The sequence below is a fragment of the Nipponia nippon genome, unplaced genomic scaffold (genome assembly GCF_047370975.1).
Source record: "Nipponia nippon isolate SJK-2023a ecotype South Korea unplaced genomic scaffold, ASM4737097v1 scaffold_7, whole genome shotgun sequence".
Classification (NCBI taxonomy): domain Eukaryota; kingdom Metazoa; phylum Chordata; class Aves; order Pelecaniformes; family Threskiornithidae; genus Nipponia; species Nipponia nippon.
The window spans coordinates 10,562,874-10,589,413 of NW_028262391.1; the positions used below are offsets into that span (position 1 = coordinate 10,562,874).

At 39.6% G+C, this 26,540-nt stretch overlaps 1 protein-coding gene across 1 annotated transcript in view; it reads left to right on the forward strand.

Annotated features, from left to right (window-relative positions):
* Positions 1-26,540, forward strand: part of WWTR1 (WW domain containing transcription regulator 1) — an 86,053-nt gene that overhangs the window by 43,214 nt on the left and 16,299 nt on the right. The window contains exons 2-3 of the mRNA XM_087740388.1: positions 7,541-7,677; positions 26,116-26,315. Of these exons, the coding sequence (XP_087596514.1) occupies positions 7,541-7,677; positions 26,116-26,315 (337 nt within the window). The remainder of the gene's footprint in view (positions 1-7,540; positions 7,678-26,115; positions 26,316-26,540) is intronic.

Sequence of the window (26,540 nt, forward strand, 5' to 3'; positions counted from 1 at the left end):
CCGTACAGCTGGTTGGATGAGAGTCCAGCAAAAACAGAATCGGCAAAACAGAAAAGAATAAGAAATTAGTATTGGCCATAAGGGTTTGCTTAGCCTGATCTGGCAGACTGCACGACTGCAGGATCTCTGCTGTCAGCCCAAGAAGAGGGATGAGAACACGTGGCTGGGGACGGGGGACTTTCCCTCTCAGCAGCAGCATGGACTTCGGTTGTCCTTAGCCATTCATGAAATCGCAGCTTCAGTTTGACTTACTCTAACAGTGGACTGTATCATACTTTTTTTTAAAAAAAAACAGTCCTATGGACAGTCCAGAGCTAAAAGCTACTCTTACGCCTGCTCATTGTGACTGAATCTGATCTGGCTGCTCAACACAGTGTGCATCACTGAACCTTTGTAACAGGGTTATGAAGGGGAGCCACCTGTCATTTGGTGATTGTAGACTGGTGACTGCCTTTGAATTGATTTTGATAATGAAGGTCCTGAGTTTTAAGACAGCATTCTGCATTTTAGTATTTGAAATCCACCTGTAATGTTTAATGTTTCACCCATTGGCCTTTAAGGAAAAAGAGGCTGTTCTGAATTGAATTTTGTCAGTTCTGATACCCAGGAGGCTGTAGGAATCTTAAAAAGGCTGATTTCTGTCACTGCTACATTTTCTTTTATTCTCCTGTATAAATAAAAATATACTGGGCCCAAACCTGTTGTCCTGGTATAAATCCAATACATTTCAAGTGGAATGAACTGGTGCCTGTTTCTGCAAAGGTTTAACGTAACCTTTTCCGATACCTGTGTAGAAATAAAGCAGGGCTATTTACATAAACAATGGAAACTGGGGCACGGGAAGGCTTCTCTGGCCTGAAACCAAGCCCTTTATTGTAGAATCTTAGTGCTGATTTTAGGAAATTGTTGGGTTTTCAATTCTACTATCTTAAGTTGTTAAATAAGCATTGTCTAATGTTTAACAAACTTTAATAACTGGATAAAACCAAATCGGCTTAGTGGTCATAGTAATAAATTCTAGTAACAACCAGCCATTACTTGATCTTGAATCGTAATATCAATGCCATATTTGAGGGTTCTGTTTCAGACACTCTGTCTGCATGTTTTTTAATGAAGAAGACATGTTTGTACACTGCCAGGATGGCACCAAGAAGGGCAAGCAAGGCCACTTGTGGATCCTGGCTATGGCTTCTGAGAAGTTACCGTGTTTACACAGAAAATTCCTGTGGTTTGTTTTGTTTTGTTTTGTTTTGTTTTAGATGCAGTTGGATTCTTTAAGATCTGTGATCCTTACGGTTTTTGATCAATTTTTCAGTTCTTCTGTAAGTTCTGAAGCATTGCTAAATGGTTGTCATTGCCCTGCTTCTCACATGTAATTAAAGTACAGATTGTTTTCTCTATAAACAGGATAAAAGAGATTTTGAACAAAAGCAGTATTAGTTTTCAGCTGGTTTCATGACTGGTTGCTTTGCATAGCGATTTGCGGAACATTTTTATCTTTTCTTATGAGGACGTTTACGTGAGAAGAGGCTTTATGAATTTATTAAAACTTAATTGAATATTTTTAATTTGCAATTCTTACTTCAAATGAAAAAGGAGAAGATCTGCAAGGCGCTGAAGATACATCCTAGAAAGATGTTAACTTAGAAAATACTTCCTTGTTTATTGATTCTAGATCATGTGTTTCTTCATGTTTTGTGCTGGTTTAATGCTGACTGCCTCACTAGGTCGATAACTAAGAAAAGAGACATACTTCAGGGAAAGCAAATGGCAGAGCTCTTTCTCATAGTCCTTTGTAGGCAGGACACTTTAAGTGGGCATATTTTAAAAAAACAAGAAAGGGATGGAGAATTGTCTCCGGTGCAATGTGGAAAAAAGCGCCTTTATAGAAAGAACTACAGCTCATTTCATCCTAATTTGGTGATCAGAAACCAAGTGTTTCAACAGGGGGCGTTATGCCAAATGTGTTTCTAAGAGTAACTATTGCTTGGCTCTCTGGCTTTTACAGTATATTGAGGATAATATTAACATAGTACTGTTCTTAAGTTTTTTTCAAAGTCATTATTTGGACAAGATTTTGCTGAGCCGATGATAGTGTTTACTGTCAGCACTATATAAACTGTATTGCTGAAGAACATTTTTAATTAATTCTGTTTCCTAAACCCTATATGACTTAATTTTTTTTACAGTTTAATAAAGTAAACCCAATGACCCTGTATTAAAAGTGCAAGACAAAAAAATCATAGTTATTGTAATAGACTGCCAACCGCAACCAAGCGTTCCTGTTACCATGCTCTTTCCTAAATATCTGCAATGCTGTGAATCTGTGCAAAATTAAAAGGGTATGACCCACTTCCCATTGGCAGCTGTAGCAAAACTTCTGGTGAATTCAGTGTTTCAGGATCAAGGCCTAAATGACAAATTCCATATTTTGATCAATGTCTACTTTCACTACTTGCTGACCTGTTTTGCAAAGAACAGCAGATTATTATTTTTGCTTTTCTCTACACTGCATTTTGCATAGTAATAACGGCATTGAGATATTTAGGTATAAAATATTTTGAGTTGAAAACTAATACCTTTCAAGGCTTACATGTAAGCAAATGTCACATGTGGAAAAGAAGGTAACTGCGACAACCAATGTGTGTTCCAGTGGTTTGCAAACTTCAGTTTTATAAGTTTCTTGGGCAGGTTTCTTAATTCCGTTTTTCCCTGGAGATAAAGGCCCTTTCTCTTGAATGCATCCCTGAACATGATATTTCAGAACCTCTTGAAGATGCCTCTTCAAGCCTAGAGAAGTGGAGCTCTTCGCTGAGCATAGAAGCATAGAATTATAGAATAGTTTGGGTTGGAAGGGATCTTTTAAAGGTCATCTAGTCCAAGCTCCCTGCAATAAGCAGGGACATCTTCAACCAGATCAGGTTGCTCAGAGCCCCCTCCAACCTGACCTTGAATGTTTCCAGGGATGGGGCAGCTACCGCCTCTCTGGGCAACCTGTGCCAGTGTTTCATTGCCCTCATTGTAAAAAATTTCTTCCTTATATCTAGTCTATGTCTACCCTCTTCTGGTTTAAAACTATTACCCCTTGTTCTGTTGCAACAGGCCCTGCTAAAAAGTTTGCCCCCATCTTTCTTATAGGCTCCCTTTAAGTACTGAAAGGCTGCAGTAAAGTCTCCCTGCAGCCTTCTCTTCTCCAGGCTGAACAACCCCAGCTCTTTCAGCCTTTCTTCATAGCAGAGGTGTTCCATCCCTCTGATCATTTTTGTGGCCCTCCTCTGGACCCGCTCCAACAGGTCCATGTCACAGTCCATTTATTCAACAGGAGGTAGCGCAGGAACAAAATATGGATGTTTTGAAGTCAGCACTGGCTATCTTTGGGCTACTGAATAGAACAGAATAATTCAGTTGGATGGGACCTACAATGATCATCTGGTCCAACTGCCTGACCGCTTCAGGGCTGACCAAAAGTTAAAGCATGTTACTAAGGGCATTGTCCAAATGCCTCTTAAACACTGGCAGGCTTGGGGCATCGAGCACCTCTCTAGGAGCCTCCTTCTCTCCAAACTAGACAGACCCAGAATCCTCAGCTGCTCCTCATAGGACATGCCTTCCAGCCCTGTCACTAGCAAAAACCGATGAATATCTAACTTTATTTTGAGATAAGTTTCACACAGAGATGGTGGGTGGGGTGGAGCTCCCTTTCTCCACGGCTACAGAGAGCTTCCAGCTGCCTGTAGGACCATGATGGGGTACAGAAATGGTGAGTGGTGCAGAGCTCCCTTGGTCCACAGCTACAGGGAGCTTCCTGCTGCCTGTAGGACCATAACAGGGTGTACAGACTGGGTCTGTGTATGTTTCCTTATCTTTAGGTCAAGGTCCTTGTTAGTTGCAGCACTCTCCAGCTGAGTGGTAGAGGTCCGTGTCTGGGGATGTGGCTGTGAAGGACAGGAGCATCAAAGAACAGAGCAACCGCCCCCCGTTGCCATGGGGCTGCCCCTGCCTCCCTGCCCAGGGCTCTCCCAGCCTCACGTCAAGGCCGTCCAACCCATGTCTCCCTGATGGACAGGAGACGCCCATCCTGGCCCAACCATGCACCAACCCCACTGCAAAGTGGGCCACCATCAGTGTTTTCCCTGCTGTGACCTGGACGTTAGGGCTGGTGCCAGGAGCTCCTCTGCGGCTCAGCCCTTGGCTACCTGGGGAAAAAGGGTGCGTGGCTTTGCCATGGCTGTAGGGAGCTCCCAGCTCCCTGTAAGACCATAACGGGGTATGGGTTGGGGCTATCTTATCTGTCCTGCAGCATGCTGGCAGCTCTCTGGCTGAGTGTTGGAGGAGGCAGAGGACAGGAATGTGCCATGGTCTGGTCTCATCCCTATCCAGGTGTCCAGCTGTAATAGACAGAAGCCACAAAGGAGGAGCAGCCACCCTCTACTGCCATGGGCAGCCCCTGCCCATCCCTCCCCTGCCCTCTCCTCTCAGCCCTTGTTCACCTGGCAGCTTGGTTAGAAGAGATCTAAAACCAACATGTCCTACCCACTGCCCAGTTTTAAAGATTTGTATGGTACTTGCTGCTGAGATTTATGGGTTTGAACACAATTCTGGAAGAAAAATGCTTGTCCTGTTGGCTGAAGGCAGCATTTCACGCCTTTGGAATTAAAGCCATGGCCAGTGCCAAACCTTGCACCCATGAGCAGCTGACAGTGCTGAGCGTGGTTCAGCATGAACTGGAAGATTCACATCTTTCTTCCTCTGAAACAACCCAAAGATTTTGCCATGGACTGTCTTGTGCTACACGCTTCAGTTGGGCACTAGAGTGAAATGCATGAATTAGCTTCCATCTGCTTGGTTCACTGCAGGCTGTTACAGACAACCTCTTTAATTGACAGGACCAGAGGCAATGGGCGCACACCGACACACAGGAGGTTCCCTCTGAACATCAGGAAACACTTTGTCACTGTGAGGGCGACCGAGCACTGTACTGGGTAGACTTGTTCTCTTTCCCCAAATACTTAAAATGGAAGGATCCTCAAAATCTCACATACATGACTCTGCATGCGTTCATAGCTCTCACCTGAATCAAAAAACGATCATATTTTGTTGTCTTTTACCGCCCGTGAAATGTGAGACTGTTACTGCCGAAAGGAACTTTGATAGCAGAACAGAATTTTGAAGTCGACCATTTTGGTATTCCGGTGTGTCTTTTTGTTAAGAGCGCTTCCTGTTGTTGCTCATTGCACCTCATCGGCAGTTCCAGTTAAAGGTTTCGGGTTTGAAGACAGAGTGAGGAATACGTTGAAACAAGTTACAGATTGCTTAATACAACCAACTTCATAAATACTTTAACTTGTGCTTCAGGTTTTCCTATCAGGAATTTGTGCTTTCAGTTTTTAGAGATGAACATTACAGGAAAAAAAGTCTGATTTAATTTTAACCTTTTTGCTTAAATTTTACAGTGTTTATATGTAAAAAAACATTTTAAAGTGGGAAATGTGTTTTGATATAAGCTTTATCAAGGCAGTATCTATTTAATCACGAAAGCTCAGGCTTAAAAACATGTTTCTTACTATTTGGGGAAAAATCTTTTCTATTATATGTTGGTATTCCAAAATTCATAGCTTCGATTAAGTGTAGCTTCTTTATTTGAATTACAACGCCAAAGAAACAAAGCAATGGAACTTTAAATAAAAATACTTTTCATCTCATTTAGGCACAATTAGGACTTAACAGAAAACATCACCCAATTTATTGCCATAGCAGCATCTTTCATTCAGAATGCCATTTCTTAATTTTGGAGAAAGATCATTTAACTGAACTGGATACAAGAATTCTTATACTTGAGAAGTAAGAGTAAAAAGAAGAAAAGCTGAAATATAATAAAGGCTTACAATGAGGGGGGAATAAAGTGTTTTAATGCTAGGGAGAAGCAATGGTGGGTGGTTTCATTGTGAATGATAAACAAATACTCTAGAAGCTATGAAGAAAGGAAGTGACTCGACAGCTTAGAGGCTGAGTTTTAGACAAGTGGCAAAGCGTAAGTGTGATCTTCGGTTACAGTTTTGGAACTGTACATTAAATGTAAAATATTAGGAAAAGAAAATGGCTGCAGACTAAATAAAGACGGTGTTGCTTTTTTCTGTTCTTTACAAAATGGTTCAGTTGTTCTTTTTTTTTCCCTGCTTGTAATTCACATTATTTTTGGTAACATCAGAGACTTACTGTAAAGAGTGTGGATGTGGTAGCATCACAATAGACGGAAACTTGCTTGTGAAATAGCACTGGTGATCAGCTGAGTCTGAAGGTGTGGAGCAGTCACAGCAGGAATGGCAATCCTAATAACGTAGGTGAAAGTAGCAATGATGAGTTTGAGACTGAGTTCAGTAAAGATGATGTTAGACTGTGCTTTTATGAAAGGTGTATTGGAATGGTTTTCCAGACACAGAATATTTAAATTTTTAATCCTTCTTTACATGTTCCTCTTAAAGACTTACATCTTTTAAAGTTTTCTAGCAAAAAACTAATAGAGGAAAACCCATCCAAGTCCAGCTGGTAATCGGTAGCCCGGTTAGTCAGTTGGGCAGAAAGCTGGACATGGAACCAGGCAGTCCCTAGATAGGTACCAGACTACTGATTGCTTTAAGACAGTTCCTTTTTCTTTTGTTGTTTCAAATAGAATTGCATGCTGATCCTTAAAATCCTTGTCCTGATAAGCTTCTTTCAAAACTGATGCATTTCAGTGAAAACCTTCAGTTGAAACAAAACCACAGTTCCTTCGCCACGATATTCTGTGGCAAAAAATATTTTACAGAGATCATACTTTATAGTTATCTCACTGTAAAATCTCATGCAGATTTATGCACTATTCCATAGTTTTCAGGGTAATATAGGTACATGATGGTTTACGCACTAGGGTGGTAGATACATTGTTGACCTACGTTGACTACATTGCAATAAAAACTTTGTGCCTTTACAAAGAAGCTGGTGATTACACATGAGTCATGAGGACATAATCTGCCCCTTTTGGTAATGAGAATATATTCTGATGTTCTTGGAGACATACAGACAGACTAGTTTTCACGGTGTGGTAAGGAACAAAGCAGTTGGATTTGGCAAGACAAACACTTGTCTTTTCAAAACTCACCAAAATGACCATATATTGCTGAATGAAGAATGGCCATATAGTTGAGTATATAGAACAAGACTGATATGACAAGAGTAAACAACTTCTGGACAATTAAATAATCTGGAAGATGAGTGTGTATTATAGATTTTTAGTGTCATAATAGAATTCACCGATTGTTCAAGCAAAAGTAATTATTCAACAGTAGTGCATCAAAAGTTAGAATGGCAGGGGGAGAAGATCAGAAGAAAAAATAAATGACAAGATGATAGATAATTTCAAACAGGTTATGGTGAGATGAGAAGGGTAGAAAAATGTGGGATAAGAAAAGCAAATAGGACTTTTATGACTCTGTGCGTAACCATTTATATAATATATTTGGGCATTCTGTGTTAAGCTTGTGTTTTATCTTTTCTTTCTCAGTCACATAGAAAAAATTACAACATGGCAAGATCCTCGAAAAACTATGAACCAACCTCTGAATCACATGAGCCACCATCCTGCAGCTACTTCCACGCCAATACCACAGAGGTCTATGGCAATGTCTCAGCCAAATCTCGGTGAGTACTGGATGTCATCTCTGTGGTGAAAACACAAAAGAGAGAGAAAAGCCACTGATTTGTTTGCCAAAGTAGTTCTTGCTTCAAGAAGGGTAGCTGTGATTCTGCTATCAGGCCTAACAGTATGTTCTCCACTTCCTTTTCTTATTTTTCCCTCTGTAGAGTTGGCAGCAAGTGAATTCGTACTGTTTGAGGTGAAGTTCTAACATCTGAGGCACTTTATTTTAGAGCTTCTGTGACAAATTTTTGATGTAGTATTGAACATAGGAAAATAAGCTCTTTCTGTGCTTTTTCATTCACAGTTGGTATAAAGTCCCTGCAAGCCCACCATATAGCTTTCAAAGCTTACTGTGCAAAGCACTGTTAGATGATCTGTTTGCAGTCTTTCCTGTGTTTCTTCAGGTCAGAGGTTGTAGCTGGTTTGCTTGTTTGTTTTTTTTATGGTGGTGGGCTTTTTTTGCATAGTTAGGTTCTGCCCCGGAAGCTACTTGCAAAATACTAAAAAGTCTGTTTTGCAGTATGAATTACTTAAAGACTTTCTATAATTGGTGTGGTTTCATTGCTGTTCCTGTTTAGCACTTCAAGCTTAAATTTAAGCATCAGCTTATGTTCCTCTGATTTTGTCAGATATGAGCCTTAGTGAAAATAAAGCTGTGAAAACTCTGAAAATTTTAAAGAAAAGATGTAAATGGAAGAAAATATTTTCATGTATAATTGAGAATTACAAATAATCCCTAATATTTCACTTCTGCAGTTTTAAATTTCCTACCACTCAAGAAAATGAGGAAGAGATAGGTCAGCTTACAGGCTCAGGATCACAAAACTATGTCAAATAGGCAGTCTTAAAAACACAGACCAGGTTCTTGTTCAAGTTAATTTTTGGTAAGTTGGTCTCATGATTTCATGATTATTTATTTGCAGCGTGGTTCATCAGGGCTGTCTCTTCACAAACCAAGAAAATGGTAAACATTTGGCTGCCAATGGTCACCAACAACAATAATGCAATATACATATTTACTTTTGTCTTAAATTTGTAATAAACACCTAGGCTGTCCCCTGAGGTAACTAACTTCAGTTCTTTCTTCTGCCTTTCTCTCAACAACTGTCCTACTTGAATATATTCAGTAAAAGTGTTGGTTATGTTATGTGATTTAGCAGACAGTAGGAAATTGTGTCATGAGAGTGGATATCTGAAAAAGAAACCTGAGTAAAATCCAGAAGGTTAGGGTGTACTGCAGTGTGTCATACTACATGGTAAAACTAACAATTGCTCTGCGCATGTTACTTCAAACCACAGCTGTGTTTAGGTCAATCTGTTTATAGCAATTCTAAAATGGCCAAGAGGTAAGAATAGGACAGGGGTTTTTTGTTCATACCAACTCCTCAGCTTATGTTGACATCTGTTACTTTCTCTCTAATTAAAAGCAAAGGAGGTGCCATAAATCAGGAGAGTGTACAGCAGTTTTTCCCCCCGGTTTGTCAGTGGAAGTGAATCAAAGCCAAGTCCTGTACTGAAATACTTGTATACTGAATTTTAGAGGAGAGTCTTTCTCAAGATAGAAAGGATTAGAAATAAAAGCATACGCCTAATTAAGAGTCTGTTCTTGAAGGGACTTCAGGTGCCCAACAGGGGCATTTCCGTAGACTTCAAAATCTGTCACATCAGATACAGACTATATTTCATTCAGTACCCTTCACATTTATAGATGAGGTTCCACTTTTTGGTAGGTATTTATACAGTGCTTGGAATAGTGGTTCAGATCTGTGACTGAATTTCCTAAACATTAGCCCACTAGAAATAGTATGTAAAAATTTCCACAGTGTCCATATTTATTTAATTGAGAAAATATTTTGTCAGTATGTTTTGGTGAACTTTTTCGCATTCTGGTGGCTTTCGAAAGGCATGCTGTGACACTTCACGAGCAAGCAAATCTGTTTTCACAGCTGAGTAGCACTTTCAGCATCATATTATTAAATTCAGCATCGCAGTCCCTGATTTTCCAATCCACCTGTTTGAACACACCAAGTGTGACACTCTTTTATTTAAAAATACATTAAAAAAGATTGAATCTAAAATTGAAATTGAATTAGGTTGAATTAAAATGAATTAAAGATTGAATCTTTAAAAAGATGGAATCATATATACATATATATACATATATATACACACAGAAATTAAAAGATTGCAGTAATCTGAATAGAATACAGTAGCCTCTGAATACTTCATGTGACAGTTTAAAATACATGCGAGTGCAGTTTGCAGTACCTAAGTAGAATGTGTCTATTTTGAAATTACCTTGGCCAAAAGGAAGGGCCTTTCTGCTCTTTTGTGGTGCTAACAGTGTTACTGCTAAACCTGCTTTCTTGGGTCTGCTCAGACATTGAAGTGAGCAATTTGTTGGTCTGGCAGTCAGACCTCTAAGCCAGAAGTGATTGTGCCAACATGTTACAGACATCAGAGGAGAAATGGAAACTGGATACCAAGTTAAGCCACTCTTCTGGCTGTAATTTTGTATCTTTTTAGCAAATGAAGTCTATGCATCTGTCTTCTGTCTTAGTGTTTTTTGGTACTGTAGGAATTAAGAGAAGTTTTTTCTTTTGAAGATGTGCCACTTAAAAGGATTTAAGTATTCCAGGTCTGCATACTGGTCTGCACTTCCAATTACTAACACATGTGTTTTCCTTGCTATGCTTCTTATGAAGAGATGGAAAATATGGTCTGTTCTGTACAGCTTGTTGCTTTGGTTTATAAACTCCTTTCAGCAATATTTGCTGGGAAGTGTACAAAAGGCACTTACAAACATTCTATCGAAAGCACAGAGTGTGACTAAGTGATACCAAATCATAGTGTGCCTATGCTTGAGACATGAAGAAACATATCGTGAAAGTTGATTGAAAATTAGTAGAGATACCTTACAAAATCTGCTGTATTTTTCTACCTTTTTTCGTATTGTGGTTTTGTGTTGTCTATTCATGAGCTATACGTACTGTTTTTCTTATAACTTAAGTGTTAGTTTTCTCACTAACATTTAAAGCATGGCTTTTGAAATGTTACGTATCAATGGCATCTGAAGGTATTTCTTTCTTCGATGCATCCTGTTAAATTTACAGAAAACTAATACATGCTAGGCAGGTTTCTATGCTCACTTACACGCCACCACTAAGTTCAATGAAGTTTCATGAATGAAAAGGGAAATTTGTCCCAGAGATTGAAAGCATATTGTTGTAGGTTAGCATATATTCAGACTTGTTCGGTCTGCTTTTTCTAAATATCTTACCTTTGTTGTTCTTCTAAGACAGTTTGTAGATGGCTGTACTAAAGAAAGGGCAACATTAACAGCAATCTTCTAACTATATATTTTGTTGTTGGAATGCAACAAGGAAAATGATCAGCCTCTGACTGAAGACAACCAGAAACACTGTATTTTTTACATCTTCATAAATGCTTCATGAATACCATTTACTTTAGTGCTGAATCTGCACATGTATTAGTATTCTGCCCGTTCTGAAAGTCTTTTTCAGCTGATTGGTAACTATCTATTGTGGTAGAATCAAAGACGATATGTGGAAGGAGGGGTATTTGTACACCCTTATTTTAGGCATCTCACCTTGGTCCCCTGAATTAGGAGACCAAGCTCCATGGACTTACTGTGAATGAAGGGAAGGAGAGAGCAGTTGCAGTGCACCTAAGCTAATGGCCAAACTACTGCTTGACTTAAATGACTAAATTGCTCTGTGGAAGTGCCTAAGTCCAAGCTAGGGAAGCTGTTCTGCCTTAATGGCAGTCACTGGTGTAAGATGATTGTGGAGTATGATTTCTGGCTATGTGTAGCAAGACTTAGGGGAAAAAAATTAGATCCTTATAAAAGTTTCTTTTGCAACAATTTTTAATTAAATGCTGCTTTTTTTGTAGTCTTTCTCTATTCTATGTTATGCAACGCTCAAAACCGTTGTTATTTTCATCCTGCTTCCTTCGAACTGTTTTAAAGAGATTTCTTTTGTGATTGTACTCTTCATCCAGTTGGTGAGGACAATCTGGTCTTCATTTAAGTGTTTTTCAAGTTTAACAGATTGCAACTTATTCTGACATAAAATAATAAAATCCTCTGATAGTATTTATGTTTTCTGTATAAATTAGCTTGAATTTATATGTGTGAGTTCCTTAAAAAGCTCTTACGAAAAGACCAAACTCTATCTGCAAAAAACCTCGGAGGCCCTTCTGTGCTAAGTGGCATGGTACAGTCAGTTGTAGAATTTAGGCCTTATAACAAATACCAGTTGCAGACTGCAAGGCCCAGTTGTTCTGGGTCCTGTATGAGTGACTAAGCTGTGTGTTAAGTAATGCCCAGAGTTTGATGGTTTGAGAGTTTTGAGCACTCTGCCACTTTGTAAAACGCCTTTGAGGTTATTTGGGCATGGATAGGGGCTTTCAGTTTATCTAACTAGAAACTGTGGTTAAAATGTGTGTGTGGTCTAACTAAAGGCACCGAAGTCCAACCAGGCTGGACATCCCTGATGCTCCCTAGTGCCTGCCTACCACTGTCGTCTTTGCCTCTCTTCACAGTGGACAGTCCAGCATCAACAATAACAGAAACGCATACCTGATTTTACCATTTTGCATTTTCCACTTCTGGTACACAAGAGAACTTGTGTGACTCATCAGCCTTTGCACAGAGATGTGATTGATGGGTGGAAAGGCTTTTACAAGCTGCAGTCGTGTATTAGCTGGCTGTCAAGGAAGAAGTGACAAGGAGTGAAGCAAAGAGACAAGCAGAGCTATGTTTGTGTAGATCCCTTATGCATTAGAGCTGAGCCATCTTCTCTTACCTTGTCTGTTTTTCCCTCATAATCTAGTATTTTCTATGTAAGTTTGGACAAGACGATCTTTTGAGGTCCCTTTCAGCCTGGGCTGTTCTATGATGATGGTTGATAACTTGATAACTTCCTAAGTTGTAAATTATTATCTTAGCACATAGTGTCTATTGGCCCAGCTAACCTTGCCTTCAGAAAATGTAATTGGATCACTCTTAATTCTAGACACTGACATAATACTTCATAATTATATGTTCTCTCAGGTTCTGTCAAGATGAGTTCATTAATATGTATATTTGCAGAAAAAATAAATCATAAAGGTGCTTAATGTTCTAATTCCTGAGGCTTCCGGTGTTCCAGTGCTCTATCTGTATCTGGAGCAGATAGTTTTTACTTATCTCTGTGCTGCTGGGTTTTTGTCAGCTGGTTTTTTTTATATACTTTATAAGAGGTATTATAAGAAACTGTGAACTCATTCAGATGTACTGAATCGAGGGACAGCTGCTAGAAGGTAAGTAATAATGTTATGAGCTTGCAAAGGTAAGGGTGCCTATTCTGAGGTAAGGAAAGAAGCTAGATGAGTTTCCACACATGGCTGAGGGTTGGGGCCTTGCAAAATTTAAGGTTGTAGCCATCACAGAATCATTCAGGTGGGAAGGGGCCTTGGGAGATCTCTAACCCAACCTCTTGCTCAGAGCAGTCAGCTATGAGATCAGGTCACTCGGGGCTTTATGCAATCAGGTCTTGAAAACCGTTGTGACAGATTAGAGAGTCCTGGTGCAATTCTCATGCTTTCATCAGGTAGGAGACTGGCACCGTAAAGAAAATGGGTGTTGTATCATCAACACTAGGTCGTGGAGTTCCAGAAAGTGTGATACACAGTTCAGAACAGAGACCAATTTCTGGCAAAGGGAGAAGGGTGCTGCATACACTTTTGTTTGCGCTTGACATCTGCACTTTCACCTGATCAGATCATGTGCAAATATAGAGTATAAGAAAAATAGATAATATTTATCTTCATTTTATAGATCAAGCAGTTCAGGCATAAAATAGTGGAAAGCCCACTGTTAATTTGTTTAGGGTCAGTGTATGCATTGATCCTGAGAGTCCAACCATATTAGCTTATGGTGTCAAACTCCAGATGAAGAACTATTTGATTTTTACTTTTTTTTTCCCTACTGAAGAAGAGAAAGCTCCTTACCTTAGAAGCCTACTCTATCAAGATCCACCAGCAGGCATGACCCAAGTGATACAAGCAGGATAGTTTTAACTATTAAATACACCGGTTCTCGAAGGTGAAAGACATTATGTATTACACAACAGAATTTACTGTGGAGAGCCTCTTACACTGACAACTGTTTGTGGTATCGAAATTGATCAGCGAATCTAAAAAGTTTAACTTTCAGCTGTATTGCAAATGGTAATTTAATTGGGTCTGGATACAACTGGGGGTTATGGCACTTTGCCTCTGCTTTCATTTTTTTTTTTTAATCAGCCAGGAAATCCAACCAATAAAACAATGCAATAGTCCTGTCTAAGAGCAATAAACACATGAACCAAAGTTTCCACATCCTGCCATGATAAAAGAGGTGTAGCTACTATTGTTTCAGGATGATAAAATGCAGTTTTGGTTACTGTGTCAAAGTGAGTCTCTGGAGATAAGAATGCAGAAACTGCCGAAGTGTTTAAAAACAGGTGGTATGTATTTCAGTGATAACTAACATACATGAAATGGTCTAGATTTTGCAAGGCTTGGTTTGCATTGGCTGGAAATTTGGCTACAAATATGTAACATTGAGATGAACGTGTTTTTCCCTTGGTGTAGCCCAATACCCTCACACCACCTGCACAGTGGAAGTGCTTCCTGTTCCAGGTCACTTTTAATTACTGGATATCCTGAAAGAGGCGGACACGATTCAGTTGTGGTCAGTGTGAATAATTTTGGCACCTGCTTCTGGTTAATGAAATAATAATTATAGGAGAGCTGAAAGCATTGTAGAGGACTTGCGTGTTCTGTGGGAATGAGAGTGTATGACACAGCTCTGGAAAGGAATGTTTTGGGGTTTTTTTTGTTATTTGCGATTAAAACCTCTAAGAAGTAGTTTATCAGGCAGATTTCAAATGGAGTAATTTATTTATGTTTCAAGGGCAGTGGCTAATAGTTCCAGAGACTAATAGGAATTAACTTCAGCCTCAGGTAAATTAAATCCAGGTATCTCAAAGGATACACACCTTTAAACCAGCAACTGACTGTCTAGTAAATCTGAAATGGTAAAGGTTGATGTGTTCAAAAGAGATGTTGGTATTGTTTCAAAATCTAGTAATTTTTAGTTTTAACACAAAGACGTTCCTGTTGGTGTAAGCATTTCCCTTCAAGGTTAGTAATCCAAACATGTGCCAGTGCAAGAGTGGAACATCATTTTCATAGTTTCAAAGTAAATGAAATGCAAAAGCTGAAGATTGCATGAAACAAAAGTAAAAATAATTTAATAAATATTTTAAATAATAATGGTCATCAGTAGTAATTGGTCATCAGCATTAAAGCTATCTCTCCAGTCCAGCAGCCCCCAACGTTATTTGTTGTTAGTGATTTATTGTTGACAGTGTTTACAGAGTAAATCTCTAATCTTTTAAATAACTTCCTGCTAAATCATAGCTTTGATGCTGCACCTGCAGGTTGTTCATTTGGGTTGTTTTAGGCTTGAATCATTGAAGACAGGAAAGATTAGTTAAATGTGAATATCACAGAACTTAACATAACAGTTGAAACTGTTGAGAAATTTCTGTATAGCTATTTTCAGCCCAGAAATCTGAATAAAGGAGTCTCTGTGCACTGGGATAGTACAACTTTTTGGTTTAATACTTTACAGATTTTTTGGAACAAAATGCACCAGAACTGAAAAGCAGCATTTTTTGCTGACCTTGTTGGAAGGCTAATGCTGTTTCTGGGAAATAAGTGAAACAAGCAGTTCTTTGTTGGCAGAAGCAGAGAGAGAAAAGGAGGAGAGCCTAGTCTTTTTTTCTTCACAATGTCGTGACTAAGTCAAAACTGTAATATGGCTGGGTTCGTTGTTTTTTTTTTTTAACCTCTATAGACATTTGTTTTTCATCAGACTGTGTTGCGTGACACCTGACGCTGGCCAGTTCATATGAATTACACTCTGGGCTGCCTATAAACAGAGTAGAGAAAAAGATCCACCATTGCATCCAGACGCTTCTGACACTAAAATAATAAAAGTTGGTACAATTGGTTCAGCGCATATGTCAGAAACAGTTTACATTTGCATGTTTTGGCTTCTGCAACTTGCAGTGTCTCCTGCCCACAAAATAGTCCTTGCTTAGTACATATCCAGCAAAGTCATCAACAGAAAGGTCTCCTACAATGTCAGAAAACCTGAGGCACTGATTAATATCATTATTAATTTAAAAGCAAACAAAAGCAATAAAAGAATTTTTTCATTTTTCATCTAACTGGAAAAAGAAAATTACATAGGTCTAACTTGAGATGTGAACTAAATAGTTGTAATTCCATGGACTGCAATGAAATTGTGGCCACATACTGCAGATTTGGAACTTAGCTCCACATTTTCACTCGCTTTCATTTGAGCTGGAAAATTGTGTAATGGCTGTTTATTGAAGAGGCTTACTTCATTTTGCAAAATAAATTTGTTTTTCCCCGAGAGAACTGAATTCAAGGCCACCCTGAGTCTGTCTGCTAGAATGGTGAATACTTTTCACCTGCTATGTTATATCCTTTACCATAGAGTGGTAGATTTGAGCTTTTTATATTTTTCCGTTGTTTGCAGAACCTTAGAAATATTACACTGGGAGTGCCAAACCCTGCCTAGTGAATTTAAGCTTACTGAAGACCAGTTGATTTTCCTTGGTTACCTTTTGACCTCTCAAAACCAGTCCAGAGATCCTAAGGCTCCCCAGACCACAGGCTGAACAGAGTTGTTACAGTGTCACTGATTTATTAGATGAGTGTCAGTGTACCGAAATCAGTATTCATATTGAGTAGTCTAGTTGGAGCATGAACTGCGGGTTTTTCTTTTTTAACCCAAACTCCATTATGTTCCTCATAGCATTCAAATACAAATTCAGAATTCAAATATAAATAATAGCAGGCATTAATAAAATTGCATAAATAGCACAACAAATGTGCCGTATGGCTGTATCACAAGGAAGAGAGATTTGTAGAATGTCATTGTATTGGTAAGTTGCTCACTGGAGTTGACACAAGACTTCCCTTTGGCTTCAGTGGGCTCATTCGAACCTTTAGTGACAAAGGGTTATCAGCTATATTCAACAACAGCGTTACTGAACTGTTCAGTGCAGAGTTCAGCTCTGGCTCAGTTGACCAGTTCTGGAAAAGCAGTCAGGTAGAAGACATTGGTCAAACTAAGCTTATGTGTATACCACAGGGGTAATTTTTCCATTGTTGGGATTCTTTTCATTCCGACTAGTATATTTAAAGATTCACTGTTAATTGAAATCTAGACAATATCAGACATTATCAAACATGCTTAAAGGTATTCCAGGTACTATATTTTTCTGTTTTCCCCATGCATACTGTCGTAGCTCTACCCTTAAGAAAAGCAACTTACTGTTTATTCAATTTTTTTTTCTTGTTGTTTGAGGAACTCACACGTTGGAAAATGCAAAAGCAGTGAAAAGTCTTGGTCCTGTAACAACTATATCATCATACTTTTCCACACTTCTTTTGAGGAGACTGGAGTTCTGCCTGGATGCTGTTTTTTGCCAAGTAGATAGCGTTGCAGGATAAAACTTCCCTGACGTAACATGTGGTGTTGTGCACAGAAAATACGGGGGGGGGCGGGATAGAGAAAAAAGAGGGAAATTGTTTTCAATGATCATAAGTGTTGGCAAAATTATATGGGAGACAAATGTGACCTAGATTTTACTGGTGTTGATTCTGTAAAGAAAATGTCTAGAAAGATGCAGGTAATTACCTGTAAAAGCACACTTCATTATCAATTGATGTATAAACTACAGGTTGATAATAGCAAGAATCAGATATTCAGACTTACTTTTGGAATTGTCCTGTCTAGGGCAGTGTTTTAATTTGTACAGATTTGTAAACTTTGGTGTCATTTTTGCAAGCATAGATTAGGTAAAAATATGTAATGATTTTCAACAAAAAACAGGTCACAAAAAAGGTTTCCAGAAAATCTGAACCTTAGTTTTAATTTATTTTGTGGAAGGTCCAGTCATATTAATTGTATCATTCCAGGACTACATACATTGGAAACTTCCATATTTTTTTGCCACAGTGAAAGGAAACAATCATATTTTCTGTCATGAAATGTGGAGAAGCATACACAAGACCAATATGAGCAGATCCTTTGACTTTACAATGCGTAATAAGATTGGTATGGGATGGAGTTATTTTTCATATGAAGCAAAACAAATCACTTGCTAGTGTATTTTGGTTTATTCCCAGATGTACCTTGCCATAGTCTCCCTGTGCAGTCAGAAAGTTTGAGACATTAGAAAATGTCTGCAATCTCCTCTCCAGCAAAGAAGCCAGCTCAGTGGAGCTGCGGTATATCCAGTTGCCTCCAGATGTGGCTTCCTTTTTTACCTAGACTTGAATTCAGGTAGAGTTTAAGGATTTTTTTAATATTGGTTTTGATTTGCTAGTTTCCAGCATCCTGACTGAAAGGTACTGAAGAGTACTTCAGATCAGCTGTACTGCATCTGAACAGAAGGTCCAGTATTTTACAGAAACATTTAGTTTACTATACAAGTGCTATGCACTCAACCTGCGTTTGTACTGGGTTTGACTGGGATGAAGTTGATTTCATAGCAGCCACTATACTGCTGTGTTTTGGATCTGTGACTAAAACAGTGTTGATAACACACCAGTGTTTTGGCTGTGCCTGAGCAGAGCTTGCAGAGCGTTGAGGCTTTCTGTTTTCTCCCACTGCTTCCCCTCCTCACTGCAAGTGGGCTGGGGGTTCCCAAGAAATTGGGAGGTGACATGGCCAAGACAGCTGATCTGAATTACCTGAGGGGATATTCCATATTGTATGATGCCATGCTCAGCAATGAAAGGTCAAGGAAAGGAGGAGGAAGGGGGGACCTTCACGGTTACGGCATTTGTCTTCCCAAGCAACCCTCACGTGTGCTGAGTACCTGCTTTCCAGGAGTGGCTAAACAGCTGCCTGCTGATGGGAACTCGTGCAGACGTTATTTTGCTTTGCTTGTATGCATAGCTTTGCCTCACTTATTAAACTGTCTTTATCTCAGCCCACAAGTTTTTCTTGCTTTTGCTCTACCAGTTCTCTCCCCCATCCTGCTGGCAGAGGAGGAATTGAGTGACTGCCTGCGTGGGGGCTTAGTCGCTGGCTGGTGGGGGGCCCAATCCGCCACAGCAGGACAGCTGCACTTTTCAAAAACTGTGGATGGACTTACTGCACATTTGCACTATATTGAACCAGCTATGCCCAGTAAGCCCCATTGTTGGATTTCCTTTGTGTACTCACACGCATTGTACATTACACGCAGATTTCTGCCAAACATCTCAAAGCCTTCTAGCTAGCAATTCCTAGTGGAATTGTTCAGTTCACCAAGAAGTCCCTTTTCCCCGTCTGTCAGAACTCCAATGGCAAATGCTTTTGGTTGCAGCTTGTGCAGCACTACTGCATTAGGTTTGCTGAAGCATCATTCAGTAGCTTTAACTGCTCTGCCAAACTGCAGGACTTTCGGACCAATAGTTCATTTAGGAGGATTATGAGTGCTGCGGGTTTCGCGTTAGTACTGCCAGTGCCTGTCTCTGTGCCTCTGGCTTTGTGTGTAACATTTGCCACATTTCCTTTCTGTGCATCATTTGTCTCAAGTATTCCACCAGGCTTGCAGGGAACATGGAAAGATCATTTATCATTGGTAGACTTTCTTTATGTTCTCTGACCTGAACGTTTCTCTAGGTCTTCTGATTTTCTCGAGTCAGAATTTCTCAGAGATAATAGCTGTTGATGTAGGAAGCTGCAGTTTTCAGTATAAGCCTGTCTGCATTCAGGTAGTATAGTCATCTTTCTTTATCTCGAGAGCATCACGCAGAGAATTCCAAATCTGAAATTGTATGAAGATCTAGCCCAGGTCTGATACGATCCTCTCAAAGCTGGTGATAATACACTTCCACAAGACGAAGTGGGTGCCTCTGCACTGTGGTCTGTGGGTTGCAGGAGACTTAATTTGGGGATCAAATGACATCTACATGCCTCTGGAGAAGTCATGTTGGATGACACACTGGCATCTCTGTGCTATACTCTTCAGAACTGATTCTGGAAGCACGTTGCAAAGATGGCTTAGATATGCCTGCATGCTTTCCTCAAGGTCCAGAAGGATTTATTAGCGTGGGCTTTGCACCACCTACAGGTAATAAAGCTGCCTCTGGACCCAGACTGGCCCTGGATATAGTACAGGACAAATCCACCCCTGTAAGATGGTACTGATCTGCATAAGTAAGTAAGTAAACTAATCTGCACTCTGAACAAACCATATAGGTAATACTTGGAAAATTCACTGTATTTCACTCCTGGCTTATCTGGAGGATATCAATGCTGCCTAAATCAGGAGCCCGTACAGTGTCTTTGGATTGCTTACTATCAGAAGTACTGGACTTGCTTGTGCAATTCCAAACTTCTTCACTGAAAATGACTGATACCAACAATCACTGCATTTACACAACACTATGAGATGCCCAAGGGTATTTCTGACAGCAAAAATTTTTAAGTGTGTCTGTTCCTCATGGTCTTGACTGTTGCGTACAGTCTGGGAATTTTCAGCACTATCTTCCTGTGCTTACCAGACTACGTTCTCAGTCAGCCTGTCTTGTTCTTAATTCACAGCTCCTTTAGCTGGAGCCGATATACTTGTTCAGCACCACTGGCTGTTACTGTTTTCTTCATTTTCCTGGATGTTTCAGTTAGATTTTCCCTGGTACTTGAAGACATTTTGCTATCAGTATATTGTTTTCCTGAGAGGCACAGTCATGCTTTCTATGAATGTTTCCTGTCTTGAATCAGGGACTCTTCATGTATGTGAGATGACACATATGAAGGATTTATTTGCTGCCTATGGGTATTTGCTAGTGCACAAACTGTATGGAGTTTTGTAGTGCCCAAGTCACCTAACATGGGCCAAGAACTGTGCTGAGGAAAGTGGCAGTGGCTGCAGGATGGCTGTTGACTGAGAGGAAGAGGAGCAAACACTTCATTTTCTGTGCACAGCGTGTCTTTGGCCTCATGATTTATCCTCTGGGCGTGTTTAAAACTGGAGATGATTTGCTGCTTTTCATATGGCCCAGGCTTCAGGAGCCCCCAGGAAGGTGATGGGCAGTGTTTTTCAAAAGCCTGGAGGACCATTTGGACAGGCTGCTTTGCAGAAGACACGTTCCACATGCCATCCCGTGTGAACCGCTGGTATAGAAAAGCCCTAAAACTTAGCACATTAACTGAAGGCTTGCTCATAATAACTTCAGTGTCTTTCAGTGGAACGAATGCAAAAGAGTACTTGCAAATCTGCCATGATTTAATTACTCTTCAGCTAGTTCCCAGAGTCAGCTCTTCTATTACTGTACATGTAACATTTTGACCCTTAGGATATATTTTTAGAGCAGCTGAATGCAGCAGTTGTTGTGGGAAGTGCTGCAGAATGCCCCAGTTTTTTGTTTCATTTTCTTTTCTATAATAGATATAAAAAAAAGAATCACCTAACAGTCTCGTGTTTTATACTGGTTTTATTTCCAGTTAATATTTGTTTTGAGCTAGGTTAGATTAACTTAATGTGCATTATATGTGTGCATGCACACACCCAAAACCTAGATTTGACTTCACAAAAGTAGACCACATATGTCCTGAATTTGCTTATGGGACGTTATCGTGATTGCAGTCAAGAATAATTCAAGTGGAGTGATGCTGTTACGCAGTTGATAGGATCAAACCCTGCACCTTAGCATCTGTGTATTTATAAACTGGTTTTGAATGATATTAGCAAAAGAAAATTGATTTTATCACCATATCAATTTAATGCTCCGTTTTAAGTTAGACTTTATCATAAACATACTCTATCCAGATACCTTGACAAAACTATCTACTCATTTGAAAGCACAGATACGTGACTCCTCTATACTCAATGTTTCTGAGTCTATCCAGTTTGGGCTGCTATGAAAGTAAGCGTCTGGTATTCAAACTGACTGGAGAGTTACCTGAACTCTGTTTTTTCTTGAAGCAGGGTAAGCTGGAGAAAAATGCAGTGTCAGCGGGTTGAAATGACCTTCAGTAAGTTTGTCTCCATGACCCAAATCAATGGTACTTTAAAAGCCATTCCAGTTAGCGGTAGTTTTGAACAGATCTATTTTTCTGTGGACCTGTGTCCAGAGATTCAGAGCTACAAACCTCTGAGGAGAAAGGCACCAACTGGAAGAGGAGCAGAGCCAAATAATGCAGGTGGTGGAACTGGCTGAGGATGGCTCCTACCTACTCCTTTGCCTCCTGTGCATCTCCTGCGCTGAAACTTGTAAAACTTTGCCGTAGTTATAGCTTTATCAAACTCAGATGATGTAGATAACGTTTTTTGGAAGTAGAATGGATTTTTATTGTTTCTTAGAAATATGATCACGTACTTGTGGCATACTTGGCTTGTAGGAGATTCAGTGTGATGTAATTTCTATACTCCTAACATCAAGGTGTGGGAATGCTTACTGTACTCATTGTACTGGGCTTCCGGTAGTTTTTTGATGGTATGTAACAATGGATAGTATTGCTTGAAAGAAAAGTAATTTACTCCAAGATACAGAGTTCATCGGACCAAAATATTCTGTCTGTCCCCATGAGAAGAAATTACTTGGAGGGTGTTCCTCAGCATTTTCATATTGTCTTGTCCTTTGCCTTCTTGCATATATAATTTCAGCTGTGATACAACATGGGTGCAGATCAGCTGATGAAGGGAGTATTTTGTATAGCAAAGACAACAAATAGCCATGAGAAATAGTACTATAACTCACACCCTAGCCCTGAGTGTATCCCAGACGCACTGTACAGTCTATTAATCTTTACTTAACTTTGCCTGGTTCTATCATTTGTATGTGCTACTTAGATGAAAGCAATTTTCTTATGGAGAACTTACTATATTGTGATAATCCTTCAGCCAGCCTGGATTCTTAGCATGGTTGTTCTATTCACTCAACCACTGACATGCCAAAAATTTAAGCACATGCTTATGCATATGAGAAGAGTTAAATTCCTGCCTGAGTGCTGATGGTCCTGGCAATTTAACACCAGATTTACACTGATATAATTTATATAATTGTACTTACAATATTAATAAGACTAGATTCACTGCATCTTATTATGTGGTTCCATACATTGTTTTCCCATTATGAAAGTGGTTTGATTTCTGCACCCAGCTCTCATTCCTACCTCCCCCCCTCTCAGCACTACAGCTTGCTAACCTGTCTGGGTGTTTACTACTGAAAAGTTACTGATCAGTGCTGGCTTTGGTCCATCTTTCCTGCAACCAGCTTATTTTTCCCACCTGGACTCCTACATTGGTTGCACATAAGCATTTTCACAGCTACCCAGTTACTCTTGCTGGGAGCTGATCTAGCTAGAAAATACCTTCTTTTTATCCCCAGGCAATTTTTAGTTTGCTGTGTGGCCACAAAAATGCTTTTGCCAGCTCAGTAAAGGGGTAGCATGTGGGCAGGAACAAGCAGCTGGGTGTGGAAGAAGTGATAAACGGCAATACTCTGGTTTCATGTGGAAGCATGATGTCATTTGTGTGGATACAGCTGTTTGTGGACCACACATAAACTGAATCCGTGAAAAGGTTATATTACTGCAGCGCTGCTTTTAACTTGGATTATTTCTTGAGCTGGATTTGCCACTGAAGCTAAAATACCATGTAGCTGCACTCTCTAATGGTTCCATAGTCTTTACATGCTGGACCTGTGTGATACTGGATCACCCAGAAGGACAAGTTTGATTCAGGTCTGATGTGAGCACATGTAAATATCTCTGTCAAACGAAGCACGACAAAGTTTATGCTGGCCTAATCCCTGTGTACCTGCCTTACTCCAGTTGCAGAAGGACAAGACAGTACCTGATTTGGCAGAGAGCTGGCTAGCATAAAGTCAACCTTTCAAAAAAAATTTTAACTTGGAACTGGCAGAGTGAGTTAAGTTCACCATTTTGCATTGTATGGGTACCATACATTTGATCCAGGCTGTAAAATCAACCCATTTCTTTCAATGCACACTTCTAACAGTGCTTGCTGTACTGTATCCTTCAAGGTCACACACGTACACAGCATGAACATATTCAGGTCTGAGAAGAGAGAGAACAGAGTTGAGATTTCAGTTCTCAAATGGTAAGAACAATGAGTGAGAGATAAAAAGGGAGATAGAAATTTTGGTCCTTTGGACAGAAAAGTATTGTGTATCTTCTAGAGAGTATTTTAGTATCTCGGGTGTTCTTGTTGAAAGATAAGAGCTTTGTTAATTTTGCTATTGCCCCATTAGTGAAAGAATCCTTGCAAAAATGTTAGTTAATTTTTAAAGCAGTACTTGGCCACAACTTGTAATCCAGACTGGCTTTCGGTACTTTATGTGTTTTTTACTGGAAATGTGAAGGTGGGGAAGGAAAAGAAGGAGCTGTTCACTCCGTGGTTCACAGAAGGTATTAGGTAGCATTGCTGGGAACTGATACATTTTACTCAAAAATGAAAAGGAGGTGCAAGCAGAGGCTACGCAGTTTCCCTTCTCTGTCTCATTTTCCTCCTGTTTTTTCCAAGCCTGTTACTGAGGGAAACACTTCTGTTTCCATGGCCAAGTGATACCTGCTGTCAGAGGTGCCAAATGATTATTTTAGCGTTGTGGCATGATTACCAGAGTGGCTGTGGAGCTACACAAAGACCTGCAACTTGTTTCATAACAGTTCTCTCAATAAAAATGCCTACCCAACAGAGAATTCCACTTTGATTTATAGTTTCTGAGTTTGACCAGAAAAGATTATGTTGATTTAAGTAATATTAACAGTCTAAGCAACATTAACTCTCTGAGCAGCAGTCTTCTGTCTGCAAGCGAAAGGGTTTAGCTGGTTTACATAGGTATAAACCAGGTTTGCTTACAAAAGGTCCTGTTTCTCACCTGCCATCTATGGAGTTATTCCTCAGACAAACCTTTTGAATATCCTACCAAAGGTGGGGAATTAATGTTTCATTTCCAAATCTGAATACCCCAACAGATAAGGTTTCAGATGTTAATCAAATGTGCAAAAGACTATTTTGGTTTTCTTTGTAGGACATTAACTGTACAGTATGGTGCTTGCATATCCAGAATTCACAAGAGAGTTACAAATCCCTCTGTTGTGTTAAATCAGGTCTAAAATCAGACACCTTAATCTCTAATTTACTAGACCTTTTTCATTTGCAAATGAAACCATGAATTGTAAATTCAGCCTTACCTGTCTTAGGTAACTCCTGAGAGGAGTTATGCCAGGCCTGAACTTGGCGTCTTTTTTGGATTAATTTTGTACAGGCTTGCATTTAGGAACTCATTAAACTCGCTTCTTGCCTGATGTAACTTTAAAGCAGCAGTGGATTTGGGCAGTTCTTTCCGTACAAGATTGATAAAGATTTTTGCTGAGTTTGATAACGAAACTGGTATGATTCTATTAATAACTTGCAACTACACTGTTTACTATTGATACTACTGATGCTATTGATTGTAATTCTCATACCATGAACTCGGATAGCTAACTTTACACTGACTGCACCCTGAAACATGGAATGGCTGAGGCCATTTGGAAAAAAGGGCAGTGGTTGTTCAAAAGACAAAGACATCTATCAAGAAAAGTTAGCAGTGATTCTCACTACTTTGTTTTTTTATTTATGAGTGTGCTACAGATTGAATTTAATTATCTTTTCCTTGCATTTCACCTGCTTCGAAAAAGTAAGCAAAAGTATGTTAAGGATGTTATGGAAAGATGTAGCTTCTGATAGTTTCTGGTGTCTTTTTATTGCACTGCTTTTGTAAGTTCTGACAGTCCAGCTTGTTGCTGGATCTCATTAGATGCACTTCTTTTCTTCAGTTGCAGTTCTCAAGCTGCTTTTCATTACTGTAATGTGTGAGTGCCTGTGAGGTAAGGAGTGCTTAATACACTTCTGCGAGATATAAAAATAATATTAACCCTCATTTATAGATAAGTACACAGAGATTGTGACTCATCCATGGTAATACAGAAAGGCTGCAGCCTGCCAGGGAGCAGGACCTCCTACAAGCTTTGCTTCTTAACCGGAACTGGAACATCTCTCATCTGCGTGTCGTTGAAAAAAGTGTGTATCTCCTTCATAGTGGTGGAAAACACACACGGTGCTCATAATTTTTGCTGGTAATTATTATTACAATAATTAATGTAGATCTCTTTATTAAGCAATTACTAGTACCAGATCTTGCCAGATGGAGTAGTTATCTCAATCATTTGAACGACAGTAATTCTAATAACTCTATACTCACTGTAAATGAGCAACTTGTGTCCTAGGTCCTCTGTTACCTTGAAGCACAATTCTACTTAACCATCCATGATTTATTTTCTTTCCCAGTCATGAATCACCAGCACCAAATAACACCCAGCACAGCCATGTCGCAGCAGAGTCGTCCTCCCCAGACTCCGCAGCCAGGGCTGTTGAACCTGCCCAGCGCACTGACCACGCAGCAACAGCAGCAGCAGAAGTTAAGGCTCCAGAGAATCCAGATGGAGAGGGAGCGAATTAGGATGCGTCAGGAGGAGTTACTGCGACAGGTAAGGCCAAGGATACTCTTTTATTTTGTTCAAGAGCCTTTAGTTCTTTGCATCCAAATTTTTACCAAGTACGATTGGTAGCTCTGTTATTTATGTCAAGATTAACCATTGTTTTAGGTAAGGGTAGCCAAAAAGCTAATATAAATAGAACATTTCATTTTTTTCCTCTAAACTAGCATTGAACAGAGCATAAAATGGCCATCTGTCAGGAGTTACAGACCTGGT